Below are 27,252 nucleotides of genomic sequence, written 5' to 3'. Positions count from 1 at the left end.
CGCCCTGCCTCAGACCTCCCCATTCCCCGCATCCCTGTGTTGCCCAGGCTGCGGGTTCCTGAGCAGGGCTGGGGATGCTGCACTAGTCATCCAGGCGCATCCCAGCGGCACAGACAGCGCAGTGATTTTTGTGCCTAGATGACACGTGGCTCCCCATCACCAGGACGGGCTTTCAGAGCAGAACAAACGTGGCCTCAGTTGCAACCACCGTTTGCCTCAGCCAGGGATGTCCTAGGGAAAAGGAGCTTCCAAATCCTGCCTACAGCCTCTGAACTGCTGGAGGGGAGGCTTTGCGATGCCTGTTGCTGACCTGCCAGCATTCCTGCCTTTCCCACAGGTCTCCATCCAAATGCAGGGATCGTCAGCTGCCCGCAGGTCCTGTGTTTGCATGGGCAAGGGCACCGAACGAGGTGTGCTGGAACTGGTGCTACACAAGCAGCCAGCAGCAGGAACAACCACCCACCTCTCCCAAACCATCCCTTGCTTCTCTGGTCATACCCGCAGGTCAGGAAGTTTAAGGATATCTAAGGACGAAACATGTTAGAACAGAATTTTCCCGCATAGACAAACCCCTCCGAGCCCCAAATCTTGGCTTTTCCTTAGACTGATGTTCCCAAGGGCTGGGGGGGCTCTGAAATGCACCTACTCGACGCTCCCGATTTACGTTTCAGATGCACAAACTGTATCGCTGTGGGCAGCTTTGGCACCGATTGATCTATACCGGCTTTTGAAGATATTTTTCCTGGTTCCCAGCACAGCAAGCAAGAAGGAAAAGAAAATTAAAAAAGAGTAGACTCAGGCCCTGTGTTTTGACCTGGTGCCCTGTCCTGCTGGTCCCTGTCTGCACAGCCGAAGGGAATGGTCTTCTCGGCGGAGCCTTGGTGTGGAGCTGCCACCGAGCAGGTCGCAGAGGGACGTTAGAGGGAACAAGAGAGAAACAGGCAGCACAAAGAGAGGGACAGAGGTTAATTTACCTGTTTGCGGTGCGTTTACCGCCTCAGGCTGGCAAAGCGGTGAAAACAGCGCAGCGTGGCTTCCCAAGGACAGGGGAGCAGGAAAAGGACAGAAGAGAGGCAGTTAGACAGCGAACACCGAGCGGAGGGTGCGCAGGGATGGGGCCGCAGCGGAGCCAGGCGCGCTCGGAGGAGCGGTGGGAGCCTGGGAGCCCAGAGACCCCGGCTTCTCCTCTGGTTGTGCCAGAGGTCTTCTGCATGCCCCTGGGCAAACCGTTTTAGGTGCATAGTGCCTTGGGTTCCCTACAGACAGAGTGGAGGGAGGACTGAACCCCTGGACGGCCACCTCAATCCCCGCCTGTGCCTCAGGCAAGCAGGGCAGTACGTTATCCAGGTGCTCGCCCTTCGGTCTTCACCCTGTCGCTGTGCTTTGGGTGGGCGAGCTGGGTGTGCATCACCCACCGGCTCTGCAAGCCTGTGGAGCATCCCCCATCCTTAGCCTGATCCCGTTCCGCGTGGACCATGTGCCAAGGACAGCAGGTACCTGCCCGTCCCCACAGCCTGCAGCTTTGCTTTGTGCCTCTGAAAGCCCGAGCCATCGGGACTTGCCAGCTAGCCAGCAAGCCCCAGTGGGACCAGCAGCACATCTGCCTTGGTCCAGGGCTGCTTATAGCCCTAACGGGGAGCTGGGGTGGTTTTTTGGCTACTGATGCATGGGCCACACTTCCCAGGCATGCCCCCCAAACCTTCTGAGCCCGGCCAGCGTGCGCAAGGACTGTGAGATGACTGTCAGGTGAAGACCACCCGAACAGCGTGCAGGAGGAAGAGCAGACAGGCAGAAAACACAGGACCCATCACGGTGATGGTGAGCTCAGCCCGGGGGTGGTGGGTGAAACTTTTGAAGGGACGGGGTCTGTGTGCTGGGGCACAGCCGGGGAGGCAGCTGCTCCGGGGTGGGGGCAAGGGTTGAACCGACTGCATTGCATCCCGTCGGATCTTCCCTTCCCTGGGTTTCTGCAGGAGAAGGTGCCCAGCCCACGCCGAGGGAGCCGGTGGCCTTACCTGGAGGCTATTCTGGTGAAGTACTCGTAGGCGTTCTCCTTGGTGGGCTGCAAGGATTTCAGCATGTAGCGAAACTCCGCGTCGTACCGCTCGTTGATGTCATCACCGATGATGGCCAGGCGCCTTCCCACCAGGCTCCCGGTGCTGCCCAGGGGGAAGACGATGTTATGGACAGGTCAGCAAGACCAGTAAGCAGGACTGAGGGGTGTCTGTACTGCAGCCTGGCTCGGGATGGGGTTGAGGGATGTGCATGCGGTTGGTAACAGTGTTACCTGCCCAGCTCCTGCTGGATCTCCACAATCTCTGGGTCCATGGGCACCTCCTCCCCTCTCTCCTCCCTCTCCTGTTGGTAGCGGTAGAAGGCATAGCTCCGAAACACCTCCTCCGTCTCCTCCGCCACTCGGTCTTCTGAGGGTGACAAGAGGAAGAAAAGTCAAGGGAGAAGTTCATCTCCCCGCTTTCCCAAGCTGGAAAGAGGCCATTCCCTCATTTTCAGCCTAAATTTGTGCTGTTTGCACTAAACCGAAAAGAATCCAACATCAATTAGTTCTCAGAAAACTAATTTTGAAGCCAGCCTTTGTTATTAAGGGCACGGACCCACCTTTTGAATCCGCTTTTGGCAAGAGACAGCTACAGGACTGTCCCAACACAAACCAGATGCTTGAGTGCTTGCACTTGGCAGCTCTTCGTTACCTCTCCATAAGGGCATCGCTCAGCACAAGCAAGTTCAGGCATCTCAGATCCAAACCCAAACTGGAGGCAAAGCTCCGTCCAGCGCTGCCCACCAACCCTCTGCAAGCCACCTTGTTTTCCAGCGCCACCAACGATCGTGCCCTCAGGTGGCATCAGCGATGACGCGGTGAGCACAAGTTAAATGGGTCATTTTTAGTATAATTCCTTGCCGATTCCATCACGCATCGCTGGTCTTACATACACCCAGCAGCAGCGACGCCAGGGTGGGGTTTGCAACCTCTGCGTGGGCTGCTGGCAGGAACAGAAAGGAAAGGAATAACCCAGAAACTGTAGCCCAGGGAGGTGGGTCCCCATCCTGGGCTTGAAAGCAGAAAATAAAAACGGAAAAAATATATTTTCACAGCCAGGCGATCAGCATGAACCGAATGCCTGCTCCTGCTCCAGCACACCCGTTGCCACCGTGCCACAGCAGACGCCTCAACCCCCTGCTCTGCTAACCCGTGGAAGCAATAAGCCCGTTGCACAGCGAGCGTGAGGCTGCGGTGGGCAGGGGGGGTCGTGCTGTGGGGGCGAGCTGAGGCTGGTTTTGGGTGCCACAGCGTCCCTCCCCTGCTCTTGTAAACAAGCAGGGCTCGGCACGCCAGGTATTCGGGGTTCAGCGGGGGGAATGCACCCGTGCAGCCACATCACCCAGCCCCGCCAGCGCGCCGAAACCCACCCGGCTCCGCGCAATGAATGAAACAACCAGCGTCAACAAGCATGCGCCTGTCTGCAAACGGCTCAAGCTCCAGACCCGCACGCGTGTCCCCCGTGCCCACGCTGCTCGGGGAAGAGCGAGGGTCTGGAGGTGGCCAGGACCTGCCCCTTCCAGAGCAGGGAGCCCCCAGCAAGGCGCCTGGGTCCCGCAGGTACCATGGTGACCGATACCTTATCACACACGCTACACTGCTCCCGGGAAAGTCCCCGCTCTGTCACGGGTTGTCTTTGATTAGAGCTCGGTTTCGGGTGACTTGAGAAGCAATCTGGTCTGAGGCACAGGTTCCCAAACAGCCCAGTCACCCCGCAGGGTTGGGGGATGCTGGCCTTAAGGTCCCAGTAACACAGCTCTTCCCAGTTTCTTTCCTAAGATGCAAAATTTAGAGGGGATAGAAATGGAATGGACGGAGCAGAGCCCCACTCCCTTGCCACAGCATCACCATTCAGGGTGGAGGTTCACAGACGCTACACCGAGGTGCAAAGCCCAGATAAATGAGCCACTTGGAGGAACCTTTAGGTGATCCTCCTGCAAGGCTGGTGACACGCAGCAGCACATCTGCACCGGCAATGCTGTCTAGCAGCAGCGCAGCTCACTGCAGCCAACCCAGCTAAACCCCTGTCCTGCCCTCCCAGTATATCCACCCGCCAGACTGGCCATGCAGTTCTCCGGCTGCTGGAAACTGCATTTCCAATACAGAGATGCTCCTGCCCCAGCAGTGTCCCAGGGTTGGGATACGAAGACCTGGACTGATGGACGCAGCTTTCCTGGCAACAATGCCCTGTAATCCCTGTATCCAAGTCTCCAAAACATGCCACACAGCTCGTCACGGAGTTTTTCCGGCTGGTCACACCTACGTGCCCCATGTGTGACTCTGGGGAGATGGACCCAGCCCTGGATGGGGCGTGGGGAAGGGAGAGGACCTGTCCTGCAGAGACTCAGGTTACACCGAGTTTAGGGTGGGTAAATAAAGGTGAAGGGAAATGACAAGCCCCGGTTGCTGTGTTTTCAGGGGATTGTTTTTTCTTTCGCAGGAACAGGTTTATTTGGTGGTAAATAAATCCCACCTTACGGAGGAGCCAGTGACCGCTCCAGCGAGAGCCTGAAAACGAAACCGACTGACTCACAGTTTCAGTGAGAGGCAGGGTAAACACGCTGCTGTGAGAAGAAAAGAGGAAATAAGTGTACCAAAAAAAAATCCCTGGCTTTAATTACCCCAGGTGCTATTTTTAGTAACACATGGACAGGAGAACACACGTCTTTTTCTCCCCCTTGCAGCACCCACTGGGTCTCTCCCACCCAAAGGAAGACTGTCCAGATCAAGATTTGGCTTGTGGACCCCCAGTACCAGCAGCGGAGAGGGGGGAGAGTGGTTTGGAGCTCCTCTGGGGTCTTTGGGCTCCCTGTGGGATCCTCGGGGCCGCGTCAGGCAGCTCAGGAGCTGCTGTGAACCCCCCACACACACTGCAAGGGAGGACCCCCTCTGCTTTGGCTTCACGGAGCTGTGACCCCATCGTCCTTGGTCCCCAGCTCACTCTCAGCATCCAGACCAGACCTACCCCAACAGCCTCTCGCCTGGATGTGCACTGCAGACAGCACTGACCAGAGCCCAGCCAGCCTCAGACATGCAACATCTGCCTTTCTGGGCAAGATCCTTTATTTCTCACAGTTCCCGTCTCCTGGAGAGCAGCTGCACTACAGGAAAAACTGGCAGGTCCCACCAAAGTTATCCGTCAGACCTCGTTACAACTAAACAGCCCTGCTAAAGACGGCAGTAATGACAGATGCAACCTGGCAGCATCCCCTTTCGAGGGCAGGAGATGGGCAGTATCTACACCCAGAGGTGCATCTGGTTGCACAGAGGGAGATACCCAGCCTGGAAAGAGCAACAGGCTCTGAAGGGAGAAGACAGCCCTGAGGAACCAAGAACGTGTCTCTGGAGATTTCTGCCTCCAGGGGAAGCTCAGTTCCACCTCATGGTAGTTGCAATTCAAGTGTGGGGTGAGTAGCATCTGCGTTAATGGATTTGGTTAAGCTTCTACCGGGCAAGGCAGCCACTTGTGAAACGTACTGCTGGCCAAGAGCAATGCCACCCAGGATCAAAGGCTGCTCCACCTGGCACTGCATCACACCGGCACAATCCTGCACCCAAAAGCAGGGCTTCTAGACAGGGAAATGGAAAACTGCCGTCCCCAGAACCATCGGCACAGCACAAAGCCCTGCCCCTTATCCTGCTGTATCCCCAAAGAGCAGCAATATTCTCCAACAGCCTCCTGGCAGAGCTAATGGTTTTAAGAGAAATTTATCTGTCAAATAAGGGAGATTCTCTGATCCAGGTTCTGGACTGGACTCAAGAAACCTGGTTTAATTCTTCTCTTCCGTGGTGTCCCACCAACACACCCAGAGTTACAGGCTTGGGGCTGGGGGCTGCAGCAAGGTTTTGCTCTGGTACTTTGCTGCCCAAGCTGAGCCCTGTCCCATATCTGCAAAGCTACTGAACTGGGAAGGGAGGCTGGGCCCAGTGCCCAGTGGGATGCCCGAGACTGGTGGGCATCTCAGCTTTGGCGGTGTATCTCCCCCTACCCCATCACGTTTTTCATAAAAGATTTTGGGGGGCATCCTTTGCAGGGCAGAACAAAGGAGTCACGAGGCAGTTCCACAGCAGAGTTATTTCCCAGTGCAGCCATCAGAAGGATGACTTTTTTTTTTTTTTTTTTTTTTTTTCTTTTAAGAATGGAAACCACATGTTGATGGGAGATGCAGTTCCATGGGAAGTCCAGTACTCTGTGTCTGTGCTGGAGATAGGAACTGCATGGGCACCAAACAAGACAAAAATATCTTTAAATGGGTTTGGATGCTCTACAGAATGTATGAGAACCCGGGCTTAAACAGGCAGCTCACATTTTTCCTGTTCATTTTGCAGTTGGCCTGGGCAATGAAGGCATGGAGATGCTCACAGATGCATGACTAACATCCCTAAGCAACTGTTCATCAGTTCATGACTTGCTTCACATGCAACATCAGGTCCAGGGCTGAGACAAACAACCAAGGAGCAAATCTTACACCTCTCTAGGCATGTTACGTGAGTATTAAACACAGACAGGTGAGAAAGCCCGAGCAACCCGAGGAAGAGCACGGTTGCCAGTCGGACACTGCAAACTGGGTGTCGGGGTGGCTGGGCTTCCCATGCGCAACCCTGGCACCTCGGGCATCCCTGCAGAGACTGGCATCAAATCTCCCTCTATTTCCACAGCAGTAACAAGTGGATATAGTGATACATCACCTTGCTCAACAGAGTGCTTTGGGGTTCTGGCTGACGTGGTCCACGCAGGCGCTTACGCCCACATAAGTGGTATTTTCACCACGTGGGCTAGCCCCTCTGCGGTGGAGGGGGCTGAGCTGCCTTTGGGTGGTTACCTGCAAGTGTGAGGACATGTCCATGGCTGGTGCCATAGATCTAAGCCTCCATGGAATGATCCAAACCATTCCTGTAGCGGTGTGCATACCCTGGCTGCACGTCCGAACAGGCACGACAGCCACCCCCTCGTTACAGATGAGAACCAAGGTCACTTTTCTGCAGTATGAGCCCCGCTTCCTGAGCTCAGCTCAGCACCGTTGGTGCTGGGCCTCCTACAGCCTCCTTCTGCAATGTTTGCTCCCCTTTGCATGACTATCAATGAGCTCACTTGCTCCTCCTCTTCACCACATACTGCCAGGAGCATGAAGCTCCTGCCTTTGTCTACAATGCCCTGAAAACACCAGAAGTGCAACTTGGGCACCCAGCCTAGACAGAACCAGCAGCATCTTGCCCATGCCCTAAGCAACAGCTGGCGGAACCAGGGCTCAGCATCTTGCCCATGCCCTAAGCAACAGCTGGCGGAACCAGGGCTCAGCATCTTGCCCATGCCCTAAGCAACAGCTGGCGGAACCAGGGCTCAGCATCTTGCCCATGCCCTAAGCAACGGCTGGTGGAACCAGAGCTCAGAAGGATGTTCAAGCAGATCCTTGTGCAGCAGGTAAATCTCTTCACTCCCTACTGCATCCAAAGATAAACAAACAGAGCAAGCAAGCCCTAAATGAAAGCCAGACTTAATACCTGTTGACAAAAGCCTTCCGCCCCATAATGGTGGAAGCTGCACGTTTCTGCCTCCACTGGAGTCCATGAGGCTTTTGCCCAAGAGGCATGCAGAGATCCCACCTCCAAATTCCAGCTGGACCGCCGCCCCCCCCCCCCCCCCCCCCCCCCCGAGTTTTGGGAAGCAGAGGGATACCAGTACTGCCAGTAAGTGTTTGCAAGTGTACAGGAAGCGTGACTGTACAACAGTGTGGTTTGAGCTTGGGGCCTGATCCTTTCACTGGTTTTCACATCAGCATCTCAATGGCCTCAACAGGAAATCAGCATACGTAAACAACTGCTCTTATTTATTTTCATACCTTGTAGACTTTGGTAAGGGAAGGACAGGGTGCTTTTTTCTTCTAGTGTATTCACGCAGGATCTAGCACAAACGGTACTCTGAGATGGAGAGGAGTCCAGGCAATACGAGAGTATAAATAACATTATCAGGCCAATAAACCAGCTCTGAGCTGGATCTGAGCTCAAATACATAAACAGGTAGGTATAGCTTCTAATCTGCATTATTGACAGAACTGCAGTGACTCAGCCTTATTTACAAATCCACCTGCAGAACAGGTTAAGAAGTCACCTGTGTTCAACAGCTCCCTGTGCAGCGGCATTTTATCATTTGGGGATGAAACGGGAGCTGAGGATTTTCCCAGCTTCCTTTCAGCCCCTTTCCCAGTTTTTCCCATTAGTAACAGTCTGCTGGGCTTGGCACGCACGAGAAACGGACTGAACTGCTCCTGCACGTTGGTAAGCCGTAACTTTGCATTGCTGCTCTGCCAAGGCACACCGGACACCCCAGCTCATCCAGCAGCTGATGCAGCAAGGCTGAAAGCAACTGCCCGACACCCGGCGCTGCTCGGCCAGGCGCGTTTTTCTCTGTGTTTTAAGCATCGAGCATCTTTTGCTCAGGGAAGGGAAAGTAAATGACACCAGGCACCAGCCAGACATCTCGCAGCCAGCCCCGTGTCCCAACCCCCGTGCCCTCTGGCACCCCACTGCCCACCTCAGCGTGCCTGCACGGAGCTGCGAGCGTACCCCACTCCGGCAGCTCCCTGCACACTTATTTTCTCCGTGCTTTTCAAGCCCCCCCTTGCTGCCCACCGCGCTAATCCAACGCCACGCATCTCCCCAAAGCATTGCGCACAGCGCTGCTCTCCCAGTTCAGTTCAGCACAGCTTTATGGAGTTGGTTTGTTACCCCAGTCTTGCCAAGGGCCCTGGAGGTATGAAGAAACCACCTTTCCCAAGGAACAGAGCAGGGAGGGGAAAAAAAAAAAAAAAAGAAAAAAAAAAAGAAAGAAAAAGAGTTGAAAATGCTTCCTCCCCTGAATATCACAGCAACCTTTTTACCTGAGTTGAGCTCTTGCGACCTGCGCCTGTGGCTTTCCCGACGCCCGTGGGCCCCCAGTGGGTCACCGTCGTTCCCTGAAGCCATTGCAGAGAGATGCTGGGGAGTATCAGCGTTACCTGGAACGACCAGAGACAATATGTGAGCGAGGTTATGAGCAGCCAGCAGGGTCACGGGAGCCTTGCTCCCCCCTTGCTCCCCCACACCAGCCTTAGGAAGCCCCTTTGGCTGAGCCAAGTGCTTGGAGGAGCAATGCTGCCTGCTTTTATCTCTGCAGGTGACCTGGCTGCTCCCTTTGCAGCACTGCTCCCCAATTCCAATCCACACCAAGCCCCTTGGCTGGATTTCTCCTCTCCTGACTCATCTAACGTTGCAGGTGGTCACATGCCACAAAAGGTAGTCACTCAGCTCCGCACTTGACCTCAGGACCTGCGCATCCTCACCGGGAACCTGCGAGCAACTTGCTGACCAACCCACTCAGCAAGTGCCCGGGGCTGCACCGGCTCTTAGCCCAGACACCAGCACTCGCAGCAGCTCTGCGCCGGGCTGAAAGCCAAAAATCACAGCGCAAGAGGGCTCTGTGACTTCCTGGCAGCACCCAGAGAACGTGCCTGGGAGCTGAGTCGTGGGGCTCTGCTGCTGCCCCGAACGCTGCTACCCTGACCTGCTGGCACGGCAAGAGCAAACCCACCGCGGCTCCCGCGCAGAGCCGGAGCGATGGCGCCGATTCCTCTTGGCAAGCACCTCCAACTTGATTTCCAAAACTCCTGCAAGAGACGAGTTCCCTCTTCTCCAAAATCCAGAAGCTAGAATTCCCCCTGTTCTGCACAGTTCTTACTCTGAGCCGCTCCCAGAACAAGAAAACGAAATGAGAACCAAATGCACGGCTCCTGTCGCCCCTGAACTTCACAGGTGGCCTAAAGCCAGACCTGTGGCTTAGGGCTGTCGCAGCTCCTTTATCTCTCTGCTCGTTGCACTGACCTCACCCCCAGTTTTTGCAGAGAAGGAAGCGAGTCGATGCAGTTACCACCAGGGTTAGCGAGAGAGCACGGCAGCTCCCAGCCCGCCTGGCATGCCAGTACATGTCCTCGGGGCTTCTACAGGGCTCAACTGGTGGGGGTTGTGATTTGCACCAGGTCTAAATTACTAAAGACACACCGACACCCAGAAATGTAACTTGTATCCTGGGCAAAAATAATAATAATAAAAAAAGCACTGGTTATGGATAAATAAGCACCTGTGTCAGGATGAGAAGGGCAACACACGGTCCGAGCATATAACCTCACGCTGAAGATTATGCAGAATTAAAACTTAAATTGAGGGTGCTGTGAAGTAAGTGTGAAGTACAGTTTGCAGTCGAGGTGGGGACGGGGGTCTGGAAATGCAAAGCTTATCAGCCCGGCTTAGAAAGCCACCGCGTGTTTGCAGAGCTGCAGTCAGGGAGCCCCGGCCGCGGTGACACGCAGATGGAGATGCTGTTTTTTCCTCTGTGCCCCCGAGGACAGGATTTCCCTTTTCCTCCCCAACCTTAAACATCCCCATCCAAGGAAAAGCTGGAAACACGATGAGGATCAGCAGTTGGGATGGAGAGTAAAGCCGGGAGGAGAGCTGGCTCCCACTTGCCCAGATCAGAGACCCAGGCTCCAGAGCTGCTCCTCTCCTTGCTCTTCGCTGCTCTGGGAAGTGGTGGAGAGAGCTCAGGGAGTCCTTGGAGCGGATGCACGTGCCCCCGTCCCCTCCTCCACAGAGGAAACCCTCCCGTCCTTCCTCCGCTGCCATCCCCAGCGCCTCCTGGGGTGCTCAGCAAGGCTCCAGCTGCAGCCCACCTCGCAGGGAAGGGCCTCAGCACCCTTCAAGGGGAAGCCAGCCCGGACCCAGAGCAGCTCTCTGGCGTTCGTGCTAACCAAAGCACTACGAATTTCCACTGTATTCCACGCTGCTGCGACCCGAGGCTGCCCTGGATGCTGGGGAGGGTAAGGATGCATTCGGCCAAAGAGTCCAGCTGCCCCTGGAGCCTTTACAGCTGGGTCTGTAGGTGCATCTGGCTGCGTTTGACATCACCCCACTGCCTCTGTCCCAGACCTCCGCTGCGATTAGCAGGGAATTTCTGATGCAGACCTGACTGCCCAGCATGAAGGGTGGCCTGCGAGCGCAGGAGGCTGGAGAGAAGCAGCTGACTCGTGATTTTTCACGCTTGCCGTCTGGCAAACCCTGAGGAAGGCTGCGACTGTGGCCGCCCATGTAAGAGGCACTTTCATTTTCAGTTTCCTTCTCAATATAGTTTCATGCAGCGCTTTCTTCTCCTGCAACATGGGCCACCGCAGCCCCTTTTGCACACATGCGCAGCTGGGACTGGCAGCTATGCTGGCTCCTGACCCGCTCCCCGGGGAGCACCCCAAACTCCCACTCCTGCAAACTAAGTGAACACCCAAGACAGCTCACTGCCCGTCCTGCTGGGGGTCCAGGTGCCTGGGACCATCCTATCCCATACCAAGGGTGCTGCTGCCCACATTCCTCCCGCTTCCCAGCCCAGTGCCCCTTTGCTTTGCCCCGTTCTCCGTTAGGAGAATCCACGCTGGAAGATAAGGGGAAGGGTGTGAGGGTGGATGGGAAGGGTGTGAGGATGCGCATCACGCCCATACACTTCAGAACAGCCCAAGGCTGCAGAAAACGAGGGCTCTCCAGGATCCGAGACAGGGCTCCAGCCAGGGTTTGGGGGAAGCTGCAGGCTGCTGGGGGGGTGGGTGGTTAACACTCAGCAGCTGCTGAAGGATTCAGCTTCACCCTTTTTGCTCTTGTAGGAGGCCACAAAGGGTTAAAAGCTGCAGACAGCACCTAGGATGTGGATTTAGCAACACCTCCGAGGTGGCACAGGATTCTTATCTTTATTAATGAGCACATGCCATGCAGAGAATCAGCCTTCCTGGAACCCCTCAGGCTTCCCTAATAAAAAAAGACCTTTGCCTCAACTGTTTCTCATTTCACCCTCATCTCCTGTTCTTCAAGAACAGCTCTCTGACACATTGCCCGTGTGCTCTCATGACACACTCACTACTTCTCCCAACTTTTCTCAGAAGGAAAGTGCCTGGGTGCGGGAAAGCTGGTGGGATGGACCCAGAGAGGGAGGCAGATCTGCAGGAGCAGCCATAATCCCCAGGAATAAGCCCAGCTCTGGGGCTCTGAAGTCACCTCCCGACATGTTATGAAGATCCTGTTCCAGGAAATGTGTGGAGCATCCTCTGGGACGAGCATTTTGTAGGTCTGGCCCCGAGCCCGGGCATGGGAGCGATTCCATCCTGCAGCGTGCAGGTCAGCTAACCCTCTCCTGGGGGGAGATCCCGCAGGACCCCCATGCCCTGCTGCCAGCCCTGCACGGGCAGTGCAGAATCAGGCCCGCTCCTCCCAGCCTGGCTTCGAAGAGCAAACAGGTGAGTTCGCCCAGTTTACCCAGTATGGCACCAGTGTCCTGCTGGCCCACGAGCCCCAGCAGATGCAGACGTCGTGGCCGGGGTGTCCCCCCCCTGCTGCGTGCCCCCATCCCGGTGGTCCCCGCTGCTGGGTGCAAAGCCACATGTGCCGTGCCATGCCAGTCGCCAGAGGTCACAGCCCGGAGCGGGGCGAGCCAGATGTCACCCTCAGCGTGGCCACAGCTCTTCCCACCCACGGCTCGGACAGCCCCGGCCTCCCTCTGCCCCCGACCCCGGGCGCTGGCACCGGGATGCTGGGTGCGACTGTCACCGCCGCGGCCTCGCAAGGGGGAAAACCCGGCAGCTGGAGAAAATATGATTAAAAGAGGCGACAATTCCTCCGGGGGGCACCGACCCGCTTGTTGAGGGGCGGCGGGACCCCCACCCCGGCCCTGCTACCGCCCGCACCGCCGTGCTGCTCTGCCAGGTACCACCGCGTACTTTACCCTCGCTCCCGGGGCGGTGCAGGATGAGGCCCTGCGGCTCTGCCCCCTCCCCCCGCTCCAGCTTTGCTGCCCCCCCCCCCCCTCCCCCCACCCCCCCAGCCCCAGCCCCCCGGGGCTCCCGGTGCATCCCCCGATTCCCGGCACCGCCCGGCCGGGCCCGGTTAATAAAGATACCCCATCCCGGGGGAGGCTGGGGGTGGGGGGTCCCCCGGTACTCACCGCGTCCCGGCGGGGACCAGGCGGGCCGGGGGGTCCCGGGGAGCTAACGCATCCCGGCGGGGGGCTGCTCCATCCCCGCCGCCTCCCTTCCTGCCTCCTCCCCGGAGCGCGGCGCGGGGGAAGGAAGCGAGCAGAGCCGGGGAGGAGGGAAAAGAAGAAGAGGAAAAAAAAAAAAAAAAAAAAAAAAAAAAAAAAAGAAACCCAACCCCAGACCATAGATGCAGGCGCGCAGCCGGGCAGGGCTCAGCTCCCTCTAGAGGCGCCTTGCCCGGCCCCAGCGTGGGAAAGCGGCGGCGGGGCCGGGGGCAGCGGGGGGCTGGGGGGGCCGGGGTGGAGCTGGGGCATCGCCTGGCTGCGGGGCGCGGGGCAGCGCGGGGGGGCTGCTACCTAGTGCTGTGGGGATGGCGCATCCCGCCCCAGCGCATCCCATCTCACCCCAGCGCATCCCACCCCACGGCATCCCCCAGCATCCCACTGTGTCCCATCCCACTCCATCCAATCGCGTCCCATTCCACCGCATCCCACCCCATCCCACTGCATCGCATCCCACCCCATCCCATCCTCTCCCCTCCCACCCCACCGCATCCCATCCCACCGCACCCCGCCCCACCACATCCCACAGCATCCCACTGTGTTCCATCCCACCCCATCCAATCGCACCGCATCCCATCCCATCCCACGCAGCGCATCCCATCCCCTCCCACCCCACCCCACAGCATCCCCTCCCACCCCATCCCACCGCATCCCACCCCAGCGCATCCCACCACACCCCACCCCAGCACCCTCCTTGCATGATTCCCCAGAGTCTTTGGCTTCTCCCCGGGTTCCAGTGATGTTTTGCCCCTCTTTTAGGGCTGCGGCTCCTCAGCACCACCAGGTTGCCCTCGGTCAGGCATCGCTAAAGCACTCCTGGTTTCCAGTAGGAAACTTCTGCGTTGATTCACCAGATCCACCAGCAAAAGCTGCTGGTGGCAGAGGGGGTTCACACCGAGTGGCTTAGGAAATTAGAAATCCACTGAGGTTGGGACGGATCACAGTGGCTGGGGGAAAGGGTGCATGTGGATAACCCTAGGGAACAAGACGGCTTTTTCCCTGGAGGTGGCTCTTTGCCTCAGGAAGCTGCCCCAGATGCTTTTCCTCTCCTTGCTCCTGGGGGACCTGCCAGGGGCTTCGTGTTGGTGCTGAAACAGGCCACGTAAGCAAAGGTTTGGGGCTCGTATAAATGCCTGACTGCTAATTATCAAACGACCTGGCTGTCCAATGGTAGGAGCATTTTCCATGCCCTGGGACGGCATGCCCTGTGGGATGCTCCCTGTCCCAGAGCTGAAAAAAACCAGAGATTTTTGAATTCTTGATTTACTTGGCTGAGCTTTCCCTGCGGAAAATGAGCCCCTGGCCCCAGAGATGCCCTGGCCCCAGAGATGCCCTAGCCCCTCGGAGCTCGGCAGACCTTTCCGAGGGCGGTAGCTACATTGACACCAGTGAGAAGCAGGTTGTGGAGGGTGAAGCGAGGGATGCCTGCAGTAACTGTGGGGGCCAGGGGCCAAGAGAGCTGTGTCCGGGCCACAGATGGCTTTCAGGACTAATCATGGAGCAGAGGAGGGTGAGGAATCACCTAACAGGGAGCACCCCATCAGCCTGGTAGCAAGGGGTCTGCCTTCCTCCCAGCATGCAGAGAAACTCCTGGTTCTGGGGGGGCTCAAGGTCCCACCACCAACCTTACTTCTGCACTGAGCCTTGGGGTGGGTTTTGGTGGTGAATGTAGCAGCGGTGGCTGGCTGGGGCCCTCTGGGTTATCCCAGCATCCCTGCTGGTCTGTGCTGGTGGTGGCTGGTCTTGTACACAGCCGGTGTGATGTGCAGCCAGGTCTGAAGCTGAATTCTAGTGCAGTGGGATGTGCTGCCTGGTGCAGGATGAATCCTGTGCTTCTCTCTGCCACATCACATCAATCTGGGCTGTTCCTGAGTCCCACCACCGCTTCAGATTTAGCATCCCTTAGTATTACCTCACTAGGCAACAGCGTTGGTAAGAACTTTTGCAAAAACAAATCTAATCTAAAAATTCTTCTTCCTTTTTGCAAACCACTTCTACCTCAGATACATTGCATAACACCCCTGTGGCACAACTGTATGCTTGGGAAAGGGGTACGGGGCGAGCATCAGGTGTATGATATTCATAGCTGCTTCTAATCACGTTGAGCAGCAAAAGGTATGGAAAATAAGCTGTGCAGGAGGGTTGAACAACTCCTCTGTGTCCATGGAAAGTGCAGCAAGGAGCTTGTGGGGACCGAGTTGTGGGTGGGCAGCAGGGACTCGTACCGCGACGTGTCTGCAAAGTGGCTACTGGAGAGTGTCAAAGAGCAGGACGATGTCTGGGATAAAGGGAAATGAGTCTGAAAGCACCAGCTGTGCTGTGGGAATGGCCACTATGGACATCAAGAAATGATGGTGGCAAGCAAGAATTTAGGACATCATTTGGTGAGTGGTCTAAACCCTGCGTGTGGCTCTGCTGGTGCAGGGACAGCCTGCTTTGTTGTTGCAGTGGCTTTAAGATGTTGAGGCAATAGGGAAGAAATTCCCAGCTGGCTCTGCCGCGCTGGCTTTGCGATCGCTGCTGCTGATGTGAGATGTTCCCTGCTTCCACCAGCAGCTCCTTTGGCTGGTGTAAACAAAGAGATATATTTGCTGGTGCAAATAGGAGATGCACGGCAGCTGCAGAGAAGGAGCCCCTGGCTTCGGGATTCATGTGGGATTTTAGGCTGTGGTTTCACCACTTGGTTGTCGTAGTCTAAATCTGTGCTGGTGCTGGGAAAGGGGGCTGCGCTCAGCCGTGCATCCCCAGCCCTCTTGTGCCAGGAAGAGCAAGGGGCTGATGTGGAAACACACTTTTTGCAGCAAGGAGGGCTGCGGTCTGTGCTTTGCAGGAGCTGTGCCCTGCACCGGCTGCCCAAGCCCAGCGATGACAGAGGAAAGGAAGCAGGAGGGTGCAGCTGGAGGATGGGAGAATCTCGGTTTCAACCAGTCATGATGACATGGCAGTTTTAGATGAGTTTTTCTGAGGGGGAAAAAAGACCAAACCCACCCTTCTTGCGGCTAGCTGAGCCAAGGATGAGCAAGCACCGGCAGAAACTCGTAGTGCAGAAGCAAAGCTGAACCCCAAGCAGCGTGCCTCCGCGAGGGACACGCTACAGCAGCCAGGGCAGCTTTGTGCCAGCGTCACTGCGGCTCCAGCATGGCTCTGTTGAGCACAGGAATATTGTAGGGAAAATCATCCCCTGCCTGAGGCTGTGGTCCCAGGAAAATACCTGGTGCCAGGGTGGCCGAGGGAGAAACAGGTCCTTGAGTTTGCTGCTCTTTCAGTTCCTGCTCTTATTGCCATAAACATATCGCATTGCAATGGTGAGCGCAGACACTTTAAAAAGCCGTTTGCTCCGTCGCTGCCTGCAGAAGTAGTTAATTTTTCATCTTTCTCTCTTTGGCCATGGTACTGCACTGCTGCAGGAGTTCCTGTGTGTTTCCATGAGCCTTCTCCCTTCCTCCCACCCTCCCTCGCTGGTGTGACATCTCAGGGCTAGGCCAGGCTGTAGCAGAGGTGCGAATGCTGCAAGAACCAGTTGCTGGGGGTAGAAGGGGGACTTCACCTTTTGGGACCCCCCTTCTCCCCCAGCTCTGGGCTGTGCTTGGTCTCTATCCGCCTCCCAGCCCTGGGTTGTGTATCCTTTGCCCCCCCCCCCCCCGAGTGGCATCTCGCCCCGTCCCCAGCCTTGTTTCAGACCCCTGTCACTGTCTCGGTGTGGCAGCTCTGGGTTCGGGGCCATTTGGGACCATTTAATCCAAACCCAGGTCTGAGCTGCTGAGCCACCAGCACTGGGCACCGAAGGATGCTCCAGCGGCCGCCCAGGCTCCCGGCCATCCTACCCTGCTCCAGCTCCTCCGAGGTCTTTTTGAGATCCCATGGAGCATGCAGGGCACATGGGAGCCCAGGGCGCAGGGGCAAGCGCTGGGTGCTGTTGGGGGCTGCAGCAGCTGAGGGGAACTGGCAGGCCAGCAGCACTCAAGCTGGGAGCACTGGGAGCACTGGGAGGGTGCTGAGGAGAGAGCACAGAGGAGCTGGAGAAGCTCAGCCTCGCCGCCTGCCTGGGGAGCAGCAGGAGCAGGAGCTGCCTGATGTTGAGCACCAGCAGCAGGGAGCTGGTGGCCGGGGATGCAGGGGATGCTCCTGCTGGCAGCCCAGCCTGGCAGCGTGCAGGCAGTGGGGTGGCCAGCAAGGAGGGGACAGCCACGCCAGAAGCTTTTGGTGACAAAGCTCTGGAGACGTAAGCGGTGGGTGGGTGGGTGACATGGGGCCAAAAGCCCCACTTGCTTCAGTGTCCCTGTTGAGGGAGCAAGTCCTCTAGACACGGATGCCCTGGAGGGACAGGGAGCAGCTCCCCTGGCTGTGTCAGCCTTGTCACATCCTGAGCAGCCGGTGTTCAGCAGAAGGCTGCTCATTTGGACTTTATAAACAGCTACTCGTTTGGATTTTATAAAACCCAATTTTCCCACAACTTCCTTAAAAGACCGAAATGAGCCCAGTGTTTCCAGTAAGGCTGCAACTGGCTCCCAGAACCAGTACGGCTTCGGGACATGCTGCATGCACAGCAGGCAGGCTCCGCTGCCACCGCTGCCTGTGCTGCCCTTACCTCCCCAAAGGTCCCCAGGCAGCTCCTGCAGGCTGTGGCACCCTTCAGACACCTGAGTTACAGCCCTTTGCAGCCTTTGGCTTCTCCAGGCTGCTGACAAAGGATGCAACCAGATCCAGCTGTGCTAGTGCTGCTGCTAGAGGGTCAGAAATTGCAACGCTGGTCCTGCTGGCCTTCGGTTGAACGCATCTAACTGTGCTTTGCCTCCAGGGACAGGGTCCCTCAAGGTTTGTGTGCTGATGGTGATGATGTTATCTGTGGTGCAAGCCCCGAGCCAATTATTTCTTTGGACTTTGATGTTGAAGGGGAGAAAAAGCAGCTCCTGCAAGGTGAGAGGATGGCTCAGAGGAAAGGAAATCCCCCTACTCATCCTCAAGAAATTGTGGGCTGCCTGGTTGTTGGCGGGAGAAGTCCTGAGGAATGACTGGTAGCCCTTCTCCCGGTGTGTATGTTGCTTTTTGGAGAGGAGCTTTGGGTGACAGGAGCTTTGGATATGAGCTTTTTGGATATGTGCTGCATGCTGTTTGCTGGCTAAATGTTGGCATCCAAGCCACTCGTTGGAGAAGATCGAGCAGGGGGATTGGGGGGGGCGGTCAGAGCACTGCAGGGAGCACCCAAGGGCCAGGGCAGAGAGCACTGGAATTTCCCAGGGGATTCGAGGGGCTGCGGCACTTCAGCCAGTTGCTCGCTGAATTCAAAGCCCAGTGTGCCTGGTGGTAAATCCTTCTGCTTTGCTCTACTAGAGGATCTGGACCTGGCATGGTGTCCTCTTTCAGACACTCTACTGCATGTTCAATTGCTGTGCCAAGGAGCATGTGCAGGGAGGTGACAGCTTTGGGGTGTCACTGTTTTCTTTGGGCTTGTTTTAAACAGGAGGCGAGGATGCAGGATCCCCGAAAACAGAGCTGTTCCAGAGGACCAGGCTCTTCCACATGAACAGACATCAACGGACTTCACCTAAGGTTGGTGAAAGGACATGGGACATGGGGCTAAGGCGGTGATCACTCCTGAGAAGGATCTACGTGCACACAGATCTTAATGCCCTCAGGCTGCAGAAAAAGGATAGGGATAGAGCAACATGGGGGATGCTAAAAAATGACCCCTGGCACTGCCAAGGCACGGCCGTGTCAGAGGCTGTGGGCTTTCAGGGGTGTCTCTGAAGTTCTTCTGTACCTCCCTGGTCCTGTCCAGCTGAGCAGGGAATGGTCTCAGGATGCTGCTGCTGGTCACTGACGGGCAGTGCATGGTATTGGGATGTTTGCTGAAGTGGGATGGATGGGACTGAAATAGGGATAAGTGGCAAGAGCCAAGCCTTTGGGGTTCCCTTCCTGGTCTTAAAGACCCCCACTGTGACCATGGGTGTTTAACTGGGTATCTTGTTACCCACCAGCCATGAAACAAGCTGGATCTGCAAATTTATCTTGCCATCCCTGACAGACCTGTTGTCGTAAACCACATCGATCCACAATGGGACAAGAGATGCCCCTGCAGCCTAGGTCTTCATCAGAGATGAGCTCAGGGGTGCTGGTCATTTCCCCACGTATCCACAGGACAGCTTGAGCAAGCCAGGAGGCCACGGGTGGAGCAGGATGGGTGCCACCAATCCAGACAATACAAACAGGGCAGATTTGCAGCAGAAAACCAAATGCACAGCGGAGCCGAGACTCCAACTGCTCGGTCAGGGCTGAAAAAGGCGCAGGACTTGGTAAGAGCTGCAGGAAGTAGCTGGGGTGGCAGATGGATTAGTGGTTTAATAAAGCTGCTCAGCCGGAGCGTGGGTGTGGGGAGGGGATGGTGCAGCACAGAGGTGCAAGGCAAATTAGCCCCCCTCACTGCGGGATGGTGCAGCACGTTAAATCAGCTCTTTGAGAAACGGTCAGCGTTTTGTTCCAGGCAGCAAAGAGGGACGCCAGGGCAGCGTTTTACCAGTAGGCTTGGGGAGCTGCCTGAAGCTGTTAAAAAGTTGGGGTTTTTTGATAGATTTCCTTTGTATATGGCACAATTGTGCTACAGATCCTGCCGCTGCCTGGTGAAATGGGGGAGACGGGAGCTAAGGAACAGTTAGGGTGGGGGAAGCTGAGGAGCAGATGTCTGCAGGGTTTTGTTGCTGGCTCCCTATGTGACCCCAGGCCAGCTTTCCCCCCTGCTTGCCTCAGTTTCCCTCCTGCGCCAGGAGACATCTGCTCGAGTGCATGAGGCGCTCTGAGCTCTCCGGATGATAAATTGGCATGGCCAGGGTGGTGAGGGGAGGAGAGGTAGAGTTTTTTTCAAGATCAGCTGCCGGAATTAGCATTACATCAGAATCAAGCCGTTTTACACAGATATTTTGTCAATGCTGACATCAACTTTTATTTTTTTCTCTCTCATTTTTTTTTTTTTTTTCCCTGCTGCAGCCTCATGCCCTGGGAAGCTCGGTGGAGCTGGAAGGCAAGGAGGAGCTGATTCTGAATGCAGCAGCTGATACACCTGCAACTCCACTTGTCACCCTCCTGCCTGCAACCCCCCCCCCCCCCCGGCTGCGGTCCTGGCCGGGAGGTGAGCCCCCCGCACCCTCCTGCCAAGGCTGGGAGCAGAGCCCCTGCGCTGGGTCCCCCCAGACCCTCAGCTGAGCTGCGAGAACCTGCTTGGGGAAGAGAAATCTCCTCGCAGCACCAGATGGCACTCTCCGACTTCCAACCGAGCTGAACCAAGCCGGTCTAACCCAGCTGGGTGACACAGACACCCGTGGGTGGCTGCGGGGCCACCCTGGCTCCTTGCCCCGTGCCCGGGTCCAGGCTGCGGGGAGCAGGGGACACTGGGGACAGGAGGATGGGGGGCATCAAGGGACCATCTCTGCACAGGCCAAGGAGGTTTTGGAGGTTTTCCATCAACCTACAGGTTCTGGTCACCCCACGCAGCACGGGTGGCAGGCTCACCTCTTGCAAACCCTTGGCAAAGCCAGGATTCCAGGTTTGTGCGGTCCAGCCATGAGCCCCGGACGCGGTGCCGGCAGCGTGTGCATGCCACCCACGGCTCAGTCGGGCTCGCCGCAGCCTCGCTGAACTGTCTGGAGGATGTGACTAAGGGAAAGTTATTCTCTGCTGCCCTTCGTGCTGTGGTGCAGGGCTGCCTGCTGCTCCCAGGCAGGAGGGAGAGCTGGTCCAGCTCGCCCGGCACCGCAGCACCCAGCTCAGCACGGGGTGATGGCTCTCCAGGGATGCTGCGGTACGGAGAACGCTGCGGAAAGGAACAGCAAACCTGTTGTTTGTCAGGTTTTAGCCACAATTCCTTCCCAGTTCCCTCTGGGATTGCTGGGAGGATGCAGACGGTGGCAGTGCCAAGTGCCTGGGGGCCAAGGTCGGAGCTGTGATGCCCCAGCCCCCCGCAGAGCCCAGCCACCGTGCCCAGATCATGGGTGTCTCCACACCAAGTTTATCGTGACTGTGCTGTCTTTGGGCTCTGGATGGAAGGAGAATGTGGGCTTCAGGCAAAGTGCTTCTCACACACCCCAGATTTATCAAATTGATTAAAAAAAACCCCAACAGATCCAGGCCTTATTCCTATAATAGCTATTGGAGCGTGTTGGATGTTAATCAAACTGTCTGTTCGCTGTGTCCAGAGAAACCAGCATAAGCCAGCTTGTGTTTTTCAGGCATTGGAAGAGCTGTCAAGCTATAATCTGTTTAGGACCAAGCAACTTATAAATATACTTTCTGATAATCTGTTGTATAAATATGGGAAGAGAGGGGGTGTTCTGTGACTGTGTGTATCGATCAGATGGCTGATAAATCTGGGGTGGGGTGTGTGTGTGTGCTGAGTGTAGGGGCTCCCAGCAAGAAGGGAGGGACCCTTCCTCCTTTCCACCTTTGTCCCCGGCACAGAATCGTTCTGTCCAGACTGTTCCCTCCAGCTTTGCCCACTGGGTTTGAAATATTGCAAATAACAGAGCCCCCCTCTCTGGGATGCATCTCTGGGATGCAGACGGTGGTCGAGCGCTGATCCGTCACGTCCTGGTGTGAGCCCTGCAGCACCCGGCACCTGCGAGCACCCTGGGGAGACTCTCAGATCCTTGGTGTGCCAGCGCAGAGGGTGCTCAAGCATGGCAGCAGAGCTCTCTGCAGGCAAGAAGCTTGGGACAACCTGCTCCCAAGGTCCCACAGGTCTGTGCTGATGTGGCCAAGCGCCTGGGGTCGGCTCCCGGCTGAGAGGACACGTTGAGAGCGTTATCCAATTTGCCGAAGTACTCGAGGTGTCTGTCTCTGACATATTTCTTTCTCTGACCAAGGTTTTCGGAAGATGGCAGGAGAAACCATTGGCAGCTTTGGGAGAAGCTGGGCACAGCTGGGAGCATGTGGAGCAGGAGCTCCTGGAAAAGGCTGAGGTCAGTCTGGAAGAGGACGCCGTCGGTGTGCCGGCGTGGGATGTGTGCCACCACGTGCGCCGTGGCCACAGCTGTATTTCTGCCTCCTCCACCAAGCCATTGTGGGACCATGGGCAAGGCACTTGGGCCAATACGCTTTCAATTGCGGAGTGACAGGTCCGTAAATCCATTTTAGAAAAGCTGGTGGCTTCTGTAGGAAAAAACAAAACAAAACAAAACCAACCACCCCAGCACGTTTCAGCAGAGGCTGTTTATTAAACGAGCCTAGGTTTAAGTCTCCCCTTTGAGAAGGCTGGCTGTGCGCTCCCTGCCTCAGCTTCCCCTTTCACACAAGGGGTTGCGTACCACCTCCTCCCCTCCAAAGCACCTTATGGATCAGTGCCAAATTTCTAAATGCCTCTGAAATCAGGGCTGACAAGGGCTCTGGGCAGTACCAGGCAACTGGCTCCGGAAACCCTCCGTCTCCCCGTGGGGAATTTCCAAGCCTGGCTCTGAGAAGGCAGATCCACGCGCCGGTTATCGCTCCTCGCTGGTGTGAACCGAGGGCAGCCGAACACCAGCACGCCCCTCCTGAAGGCAGGGACAGCCCGGGAGAGAGGAAAAAGTGACTTCCTTCGCTTCATGCACAGGAAAAGCATGTCTGGGAGGTGGGGAGGGGGGTTCTGGGGGGGGCTGCTCGCCCTTGCTGTCTGCCGGGCACGTGTGCATGGGGGTCACTTCACAGCATCCCATCTTCTCCCTCGTGCAAAGACCAGATGTGTTGTCTTGTCTTCAGGAGCTGCAAAAGGGGGATGGGAAACTTCCAAACAGCGTTGGAAAATGGAGCGTGGAGGCGGTTTCTTTGTCTCACGCCGCGCGGGCCAGGAGTTACACTGGGTTGTTTGCTTGGTTAATTATTTTTTTTTTTCCCTCCATGCTCAGCTTTCTCCGCAGCCACCTCATCCTGCAGTGTGGGGGCAGGCGCAGACTTTGAGCATTTAGGAAAGCACTCAGAGTTTAATGGGGATGCTTCTCTGTTTGAACCCATCTGCCATGAGCTCCGGAGCGCGGGTCTGATCCCAGAGCCCGCACAGTAGCTCCTTTCAGCCTCTGAGGGGGTGTCTGCAAACAGATGCCGATTCATAAGCACAGTCTTCGCAGGCAGATAAAGGCAAGGGCACGCCTGGCATGGCTCCCGGAGCCGCAGTCACTGGGAATTGCTGGTGTCCAGCTTCTCTGAGGCAGTAAATGGAGCTGGAGGCCAGAGGGGTGCAAGCAGCTGGGCATCAGTGGGGTGTCACGTCAACCTTGCTTCACGCTAATGGTTGTGACGTGGCAGCGTGGGTCCAGCTCTCATAGCCAGGGATGCTGGAGGTGCCCAGGGCTCCGTGCTGCCCAGCGGCTGCAGGTAACGGGAGGGAAGAGCACGGGGCAGCACCGGCAGGCGGAGGGAGTGGGCCGCAGGGCTGGTGGGAGGCAGTGCCAGTGTGTTGGCTGCTTTGGTCCTGAGGTGCATCCTTCCCTCCCTAGATCCCACTCCTGGGAGAGGTGGGATGCAGCTCTGGATGGACCACCCCACATCGGCAGCCCTTCTGGAAGAGATCCATGCTGCTTCTTTGCTCCCCACCCTGGTACCGGCCAGGCTTAGGCTTGTCCCAAAGAGCTCCTCAGCTCCAGCTTTTTCCTCTTCGTTCCCCTATGTTTCTCTTTAATGAACATACCACATTTCCCTTTTTGCTTTCTCCTGTCCTGTTCCTGGGGAAGGTTCTGTGAGTCTCACCCCCCTGGCTGGCATGGCCTGGGTTTGGGTTGGATTTATTATATATATATATTTAGATCAAGCATTTAGTGTAAGTAAATTGTTCTCACTTCTCCCTCTGATTATTCACTTTCCCTTATTAATCAGTTCTGTGTTGCATTACTTTTTCTCCTTTCCCAACTCTTCCACCCTCTAGCTTTTTCATGTTCCCCACATTAGTTATTCCCTGTGGCTTTTAGCATTTTTATTTATTAATTTCAGGGTAAGAAGAGACAGGTTCTGCCTCTGTTCCCTACCCACTGCAAAAGGAGCAGTGAGATTGGTTTGGCTGGTGATGATCTCCATCCCCTGGGTCTACAGCCAACCTCTTGTAGAGGTATCAGGGAGGGGTCAGGGGGGTGGTCCTGTCCCTGGGGTTGGAGAAGTACCCCCCTGCCCCTTCGTTTTCCCTTGGGTGCATGGGAGGTGTCCCGTCCCTGCATCCTCACCTCATCCCAATCCCCTGCCTCTGCCCTGAGCCACTTGAACCACTGACCTCGGCAGCGGTTCCCAGCCCCGAGCGGCTCATTCACGGCCAGGCAGGAGGAGCTGCTGGCAGCCGGGCTCCTGCTAATCTGGGAATTGTATGCCAGGAAGCACACACCCAGCCGAGCTGCCCCAGACAAAGCCAGCAGTGTACGCACCAGCTCTCCCCAGGCGTTGCTCTGCGCGGCTCAGGGCTATTTCTGAGCCGTCCCCAGCGCGTGAGGCCTCGGTGGTTCCTTCCCTGGACTTGCCCGAGGGTTGGGCACCTGCGATGGCTGCAGTGCCAGAGCTCGGTCCTCCTACGAGGGCTCCCAGCCTGGCACCTCGTGCTCCTGCCTTTCTCCGGGGCGAATCATAAAACAGGGCTGTAGCATCTAAACTGTGCTGGCTAACTGGAAACCATGGCTGTGAAAGGGATGAACTCCCTGATTATCTCTGGGGTGTTTACTCTGGAGCCTAACAATAGCAAATTAACCACAGCCATCATTACTTTCGAGCTAGAGTGGTTTAGCCCATCTGTCCTGGCAGTCCCTTCCCACCTGGGTACCAAAACTCTGTCCTTGACACATCCCTGGAAGCCTTGAGCTCCAAATAGACTTGACTTCTGTGTAAAACCGTCTGAGATTTCCCGAAGAGAAGTGCTATATAAAATGTAGGTATTATTAGCATTCTCCCACTGCCAGGTCATATGTCAAACACCAGCCCAAGGTGTTAGGAGGAAGGGTTTGCCTTGGCTGAGTCATTTCGTAGCAGCTCGTTTCAGGGTTATGCGCACCTCTTTGGGAAGCAGCTGGTGTCATCTGCTAAATTAGGTCTGGCAGAGGCAGCAAGTCATTTCCACAGCATCCGAGCATCCCTGGTCAGCACAGTCCTTGTCCCTGTGCTGTTCCCGCTGCGTAGGTGGGAAGCGGAGACGCCTACACCGAGCTGTCCTTGGCGATGTTCAGGGCAGGCTGATGGAAATTTGCTCGGTGACTTATTCTGCTCTACCCTTTTGAGGGCACATCGCCTTGACAAGAAGCTGCACGTTCACGTGATGCTCCCACATCCTGCTCGATGTATTTTAAGGTTGTTTACAAACACTGATGTGGTGCTAGAGCAAGCGAGGCTGCTCACAAACTGCGTGAGCTAGAAAAGCCTCTACAAACCTTGTCGTCTTCCCATGCGCTGATAGAAGATGATGATCCAGCGCTGGAGTGCAGCTCTAACTGGAGATGGATGGGCTGGTGGGACTGCTCTGGCGCTGGGAGGCTCAATCCAATTCCCTGCATCGTCCTGCACTTCGCTGCAGCCTTGCATGGAGACCCATGGCCTTGCTCTGCTTATTCTGCGTCTTCAGTAGCGCCACGAAGCCCCGGTGATGGGCTCCTTTGTGCAAGATGCTGCACAAATGCGGAGTAAAATAGATGGCCGGTGCCTGAAATAATGTCCAGTCTGAGACTTCCAGGTCTCACAAAGCTGTTGTAAAGTTGCATTACAAATGTGAGACGCTCAGATATTACGATGATATGAGCCAACATAATAGAATATTTTAAATTAAATATTTATCTGGATCCTCAGCTTGTGAAAGGGGTAGAGCTCTGCTGGCTTCTGTGGACTCACACTAATTTATTTTTTATTATGACCCATTTGTATTATGATGGTGGCGGGGAGGTTCTAGGAGATCGCCTCCAGCTTAAGACCCCATTATTTCAGGTGTTCTAAAAGCACAGAACAGCTCGACGATCTGTGCCCCAAATTTGAAACCGCTAAGGATGTAGCCTGGTAATTTTGTAAAAACCAAACTTGTTCTCTAACGTACACACAGTGCTTCCTCTGCACAGGCATGGACCCTTCCCCGGCGATGCAGACGGGCTGCAGAAGCCCCCTCTCCCTGCTGATGGTACCGCACTGGCTGAGAAAGGGATTGCCATTGCATCAACAAAGAGCCCTTGCAGCCCCAGCCCAGACAGGAGAAATATTTGCCACACAAAGACTCTATTTTCAGGGAAATCCTCCGACTTCGGCGTCGAATGAGAGAAATGATTCAAACTCTGGAGGCAAGCGGCCGAGACAGCCGTGGGTAGGAAATTCTCATGGCATGGGCTGAGCGATTCGCCTGCCTTGTCCACAACGGGAGCAAGGGCTGCTTTTACGAGCAGATATAATTCCTGCTTTACATTCAGGAATTATTTGAATCCCTTTGCAGATGCAGGCTGCAGCTAAACCTGTTTTCTATTTGCACCCACCCATAGCCCTCCTAGAGGGATGCTTGGGGCTTGTGCAATGGGGTGAAGCAGCAGGGATCCAGGGGAACCCCAGCATGGGGCTGGCAGAGCCCTGGAGATGCTTCTGTCTGGGATGAGGAACAGCAACCGATGGCCCGAGCTCACCGGAGAAATCCTGTGCGGGGCTGGGGCCAGCCACTGCGGAGCAGCTACGTGCTGCTCACACCTTCCTCCCAGCAGCGTCAGGACGTTTTGCTCACCAGAGCCATGATTTTGATCAAAGGAAACATTAGTCATTGGAGACTTGAGCTTTTGGTGTTAAAATTAAATGTTAGCTGTTAAGCTGGCACCCATGATAAAGAAAACTCTGCTTCACCAGCACGAACACGCTTCGTGCCTGAGTTTAAAAGGCCAACGGGGCAACTGCATCCTCTGCGGGCTGGGGGTAGCTCCTGGGACCCACGTTGCTCCTGGGACAGCCTGGATGGGTTTTCAAGCCATCAGCTGCCTTTCCACAGCCCCGGCCGAGGTGCTGATGCCTTCAGAAATGACAGGCCAGCTGCCGCTCTGAATCAGGCAGGAAGGAGCCGCGTCTGCCGCAGCATATAAAAGAGCTGTTGGGTCTGTTGGTGATATATAAAATGCGATATAATGTTACCTATAATTTTTAAAGCTAG

The 27,252-nt window shown here is 56.0% G+C and overlaps 1 protein-coding gene and 2 long non-coding RNA genes across 4 annotated transcripts in view; 2 read left to right on the top strand and 1 right to left on the bottom strand.

Moving 5' to 3' along the window:
• Positions 1 to 13,220, bottom strand: part of BAK1 (BCL2 antagonist/killer 1) — a 19,009-nt gene extending 5,789 nt beyond the window's left edge. Inside the window, exons 1-4 of the mRNA XM_056361490.1 lie at positions 13,065 to 13,220; positions 8,935 to 9,051; positions 2,288 to 2,423; positions 2,016 to 2,159 (exon numbers count right to left, since the gene is read on the bottom strand). Of these exons, the coding sequence (XP_056217465.1) occupies positions 2,016 to 2,159; positions 2,288 to 2,423; positions 8,935 to 9,019 (365 nt within the window). The 5' untranslated portion in view covers positions 9,020 to 9,051; positions 13,065 to 13,220. The remainder of the gene's footprint in view (positions 1 to 2,015; positions 2,160 to 2,287; positions 2,424 to 8,934; positions 9,052 to 13,064) is intronic.
• LOC130159658 (uncharacterized) lies at positions 1,577 to 7,694 on the top strand. Of its 2 annotated transcripts, XR_008825816.1 has the most exons (4): positions 1,577 to 1,818; positions 1,974 to 2,190; positions 3,112 to 5,463; positions 6,386 to 7,694. It is a non-coding gene; the product is annotated as an uncharacterized LOC130159658 (long non-coding RNA). The 2 variants fall into 2 exon arrangements; XR_008825815.1 differs by having other exon boundaries at positions 3,112 to 7,694.
• On the top strand, positions 9,060 to 27,252 carry LOC130159659 (uncharacterized). Its single transcript, XR_008825817.1, has 6 exons — positions 9,060 to 10,905; positions 11,013 to 11,173; positions 11,734 to 12,360; positions 18,619 to 18,707; positions 19,183 to 19,450; positions 20,139 to 27,252. It is a non-coding gene; the product is annotated as an uncharacterized LOC130159659 (long non-coding RNA).

This window comes from Falco biarmicus, chromosome 16 (assembly GCF_023638135.1).
Source record: "Falco biarmicus isolate bFalBia1 chromosome 16, bFalBia1.pri, whole genome shotgun sequence".
NCBI classification, from domain to species: domain Eukaryota; kingdom Metazoa; phylum Chordata; class Aves; order Falconiformes; family Falconidae; genus Falco; species Falco biarmicus.
Note: the sequence above shows the minus strand (reverse complement) of the source record. Positions and strands in the feature narration are given on the sequence as shown.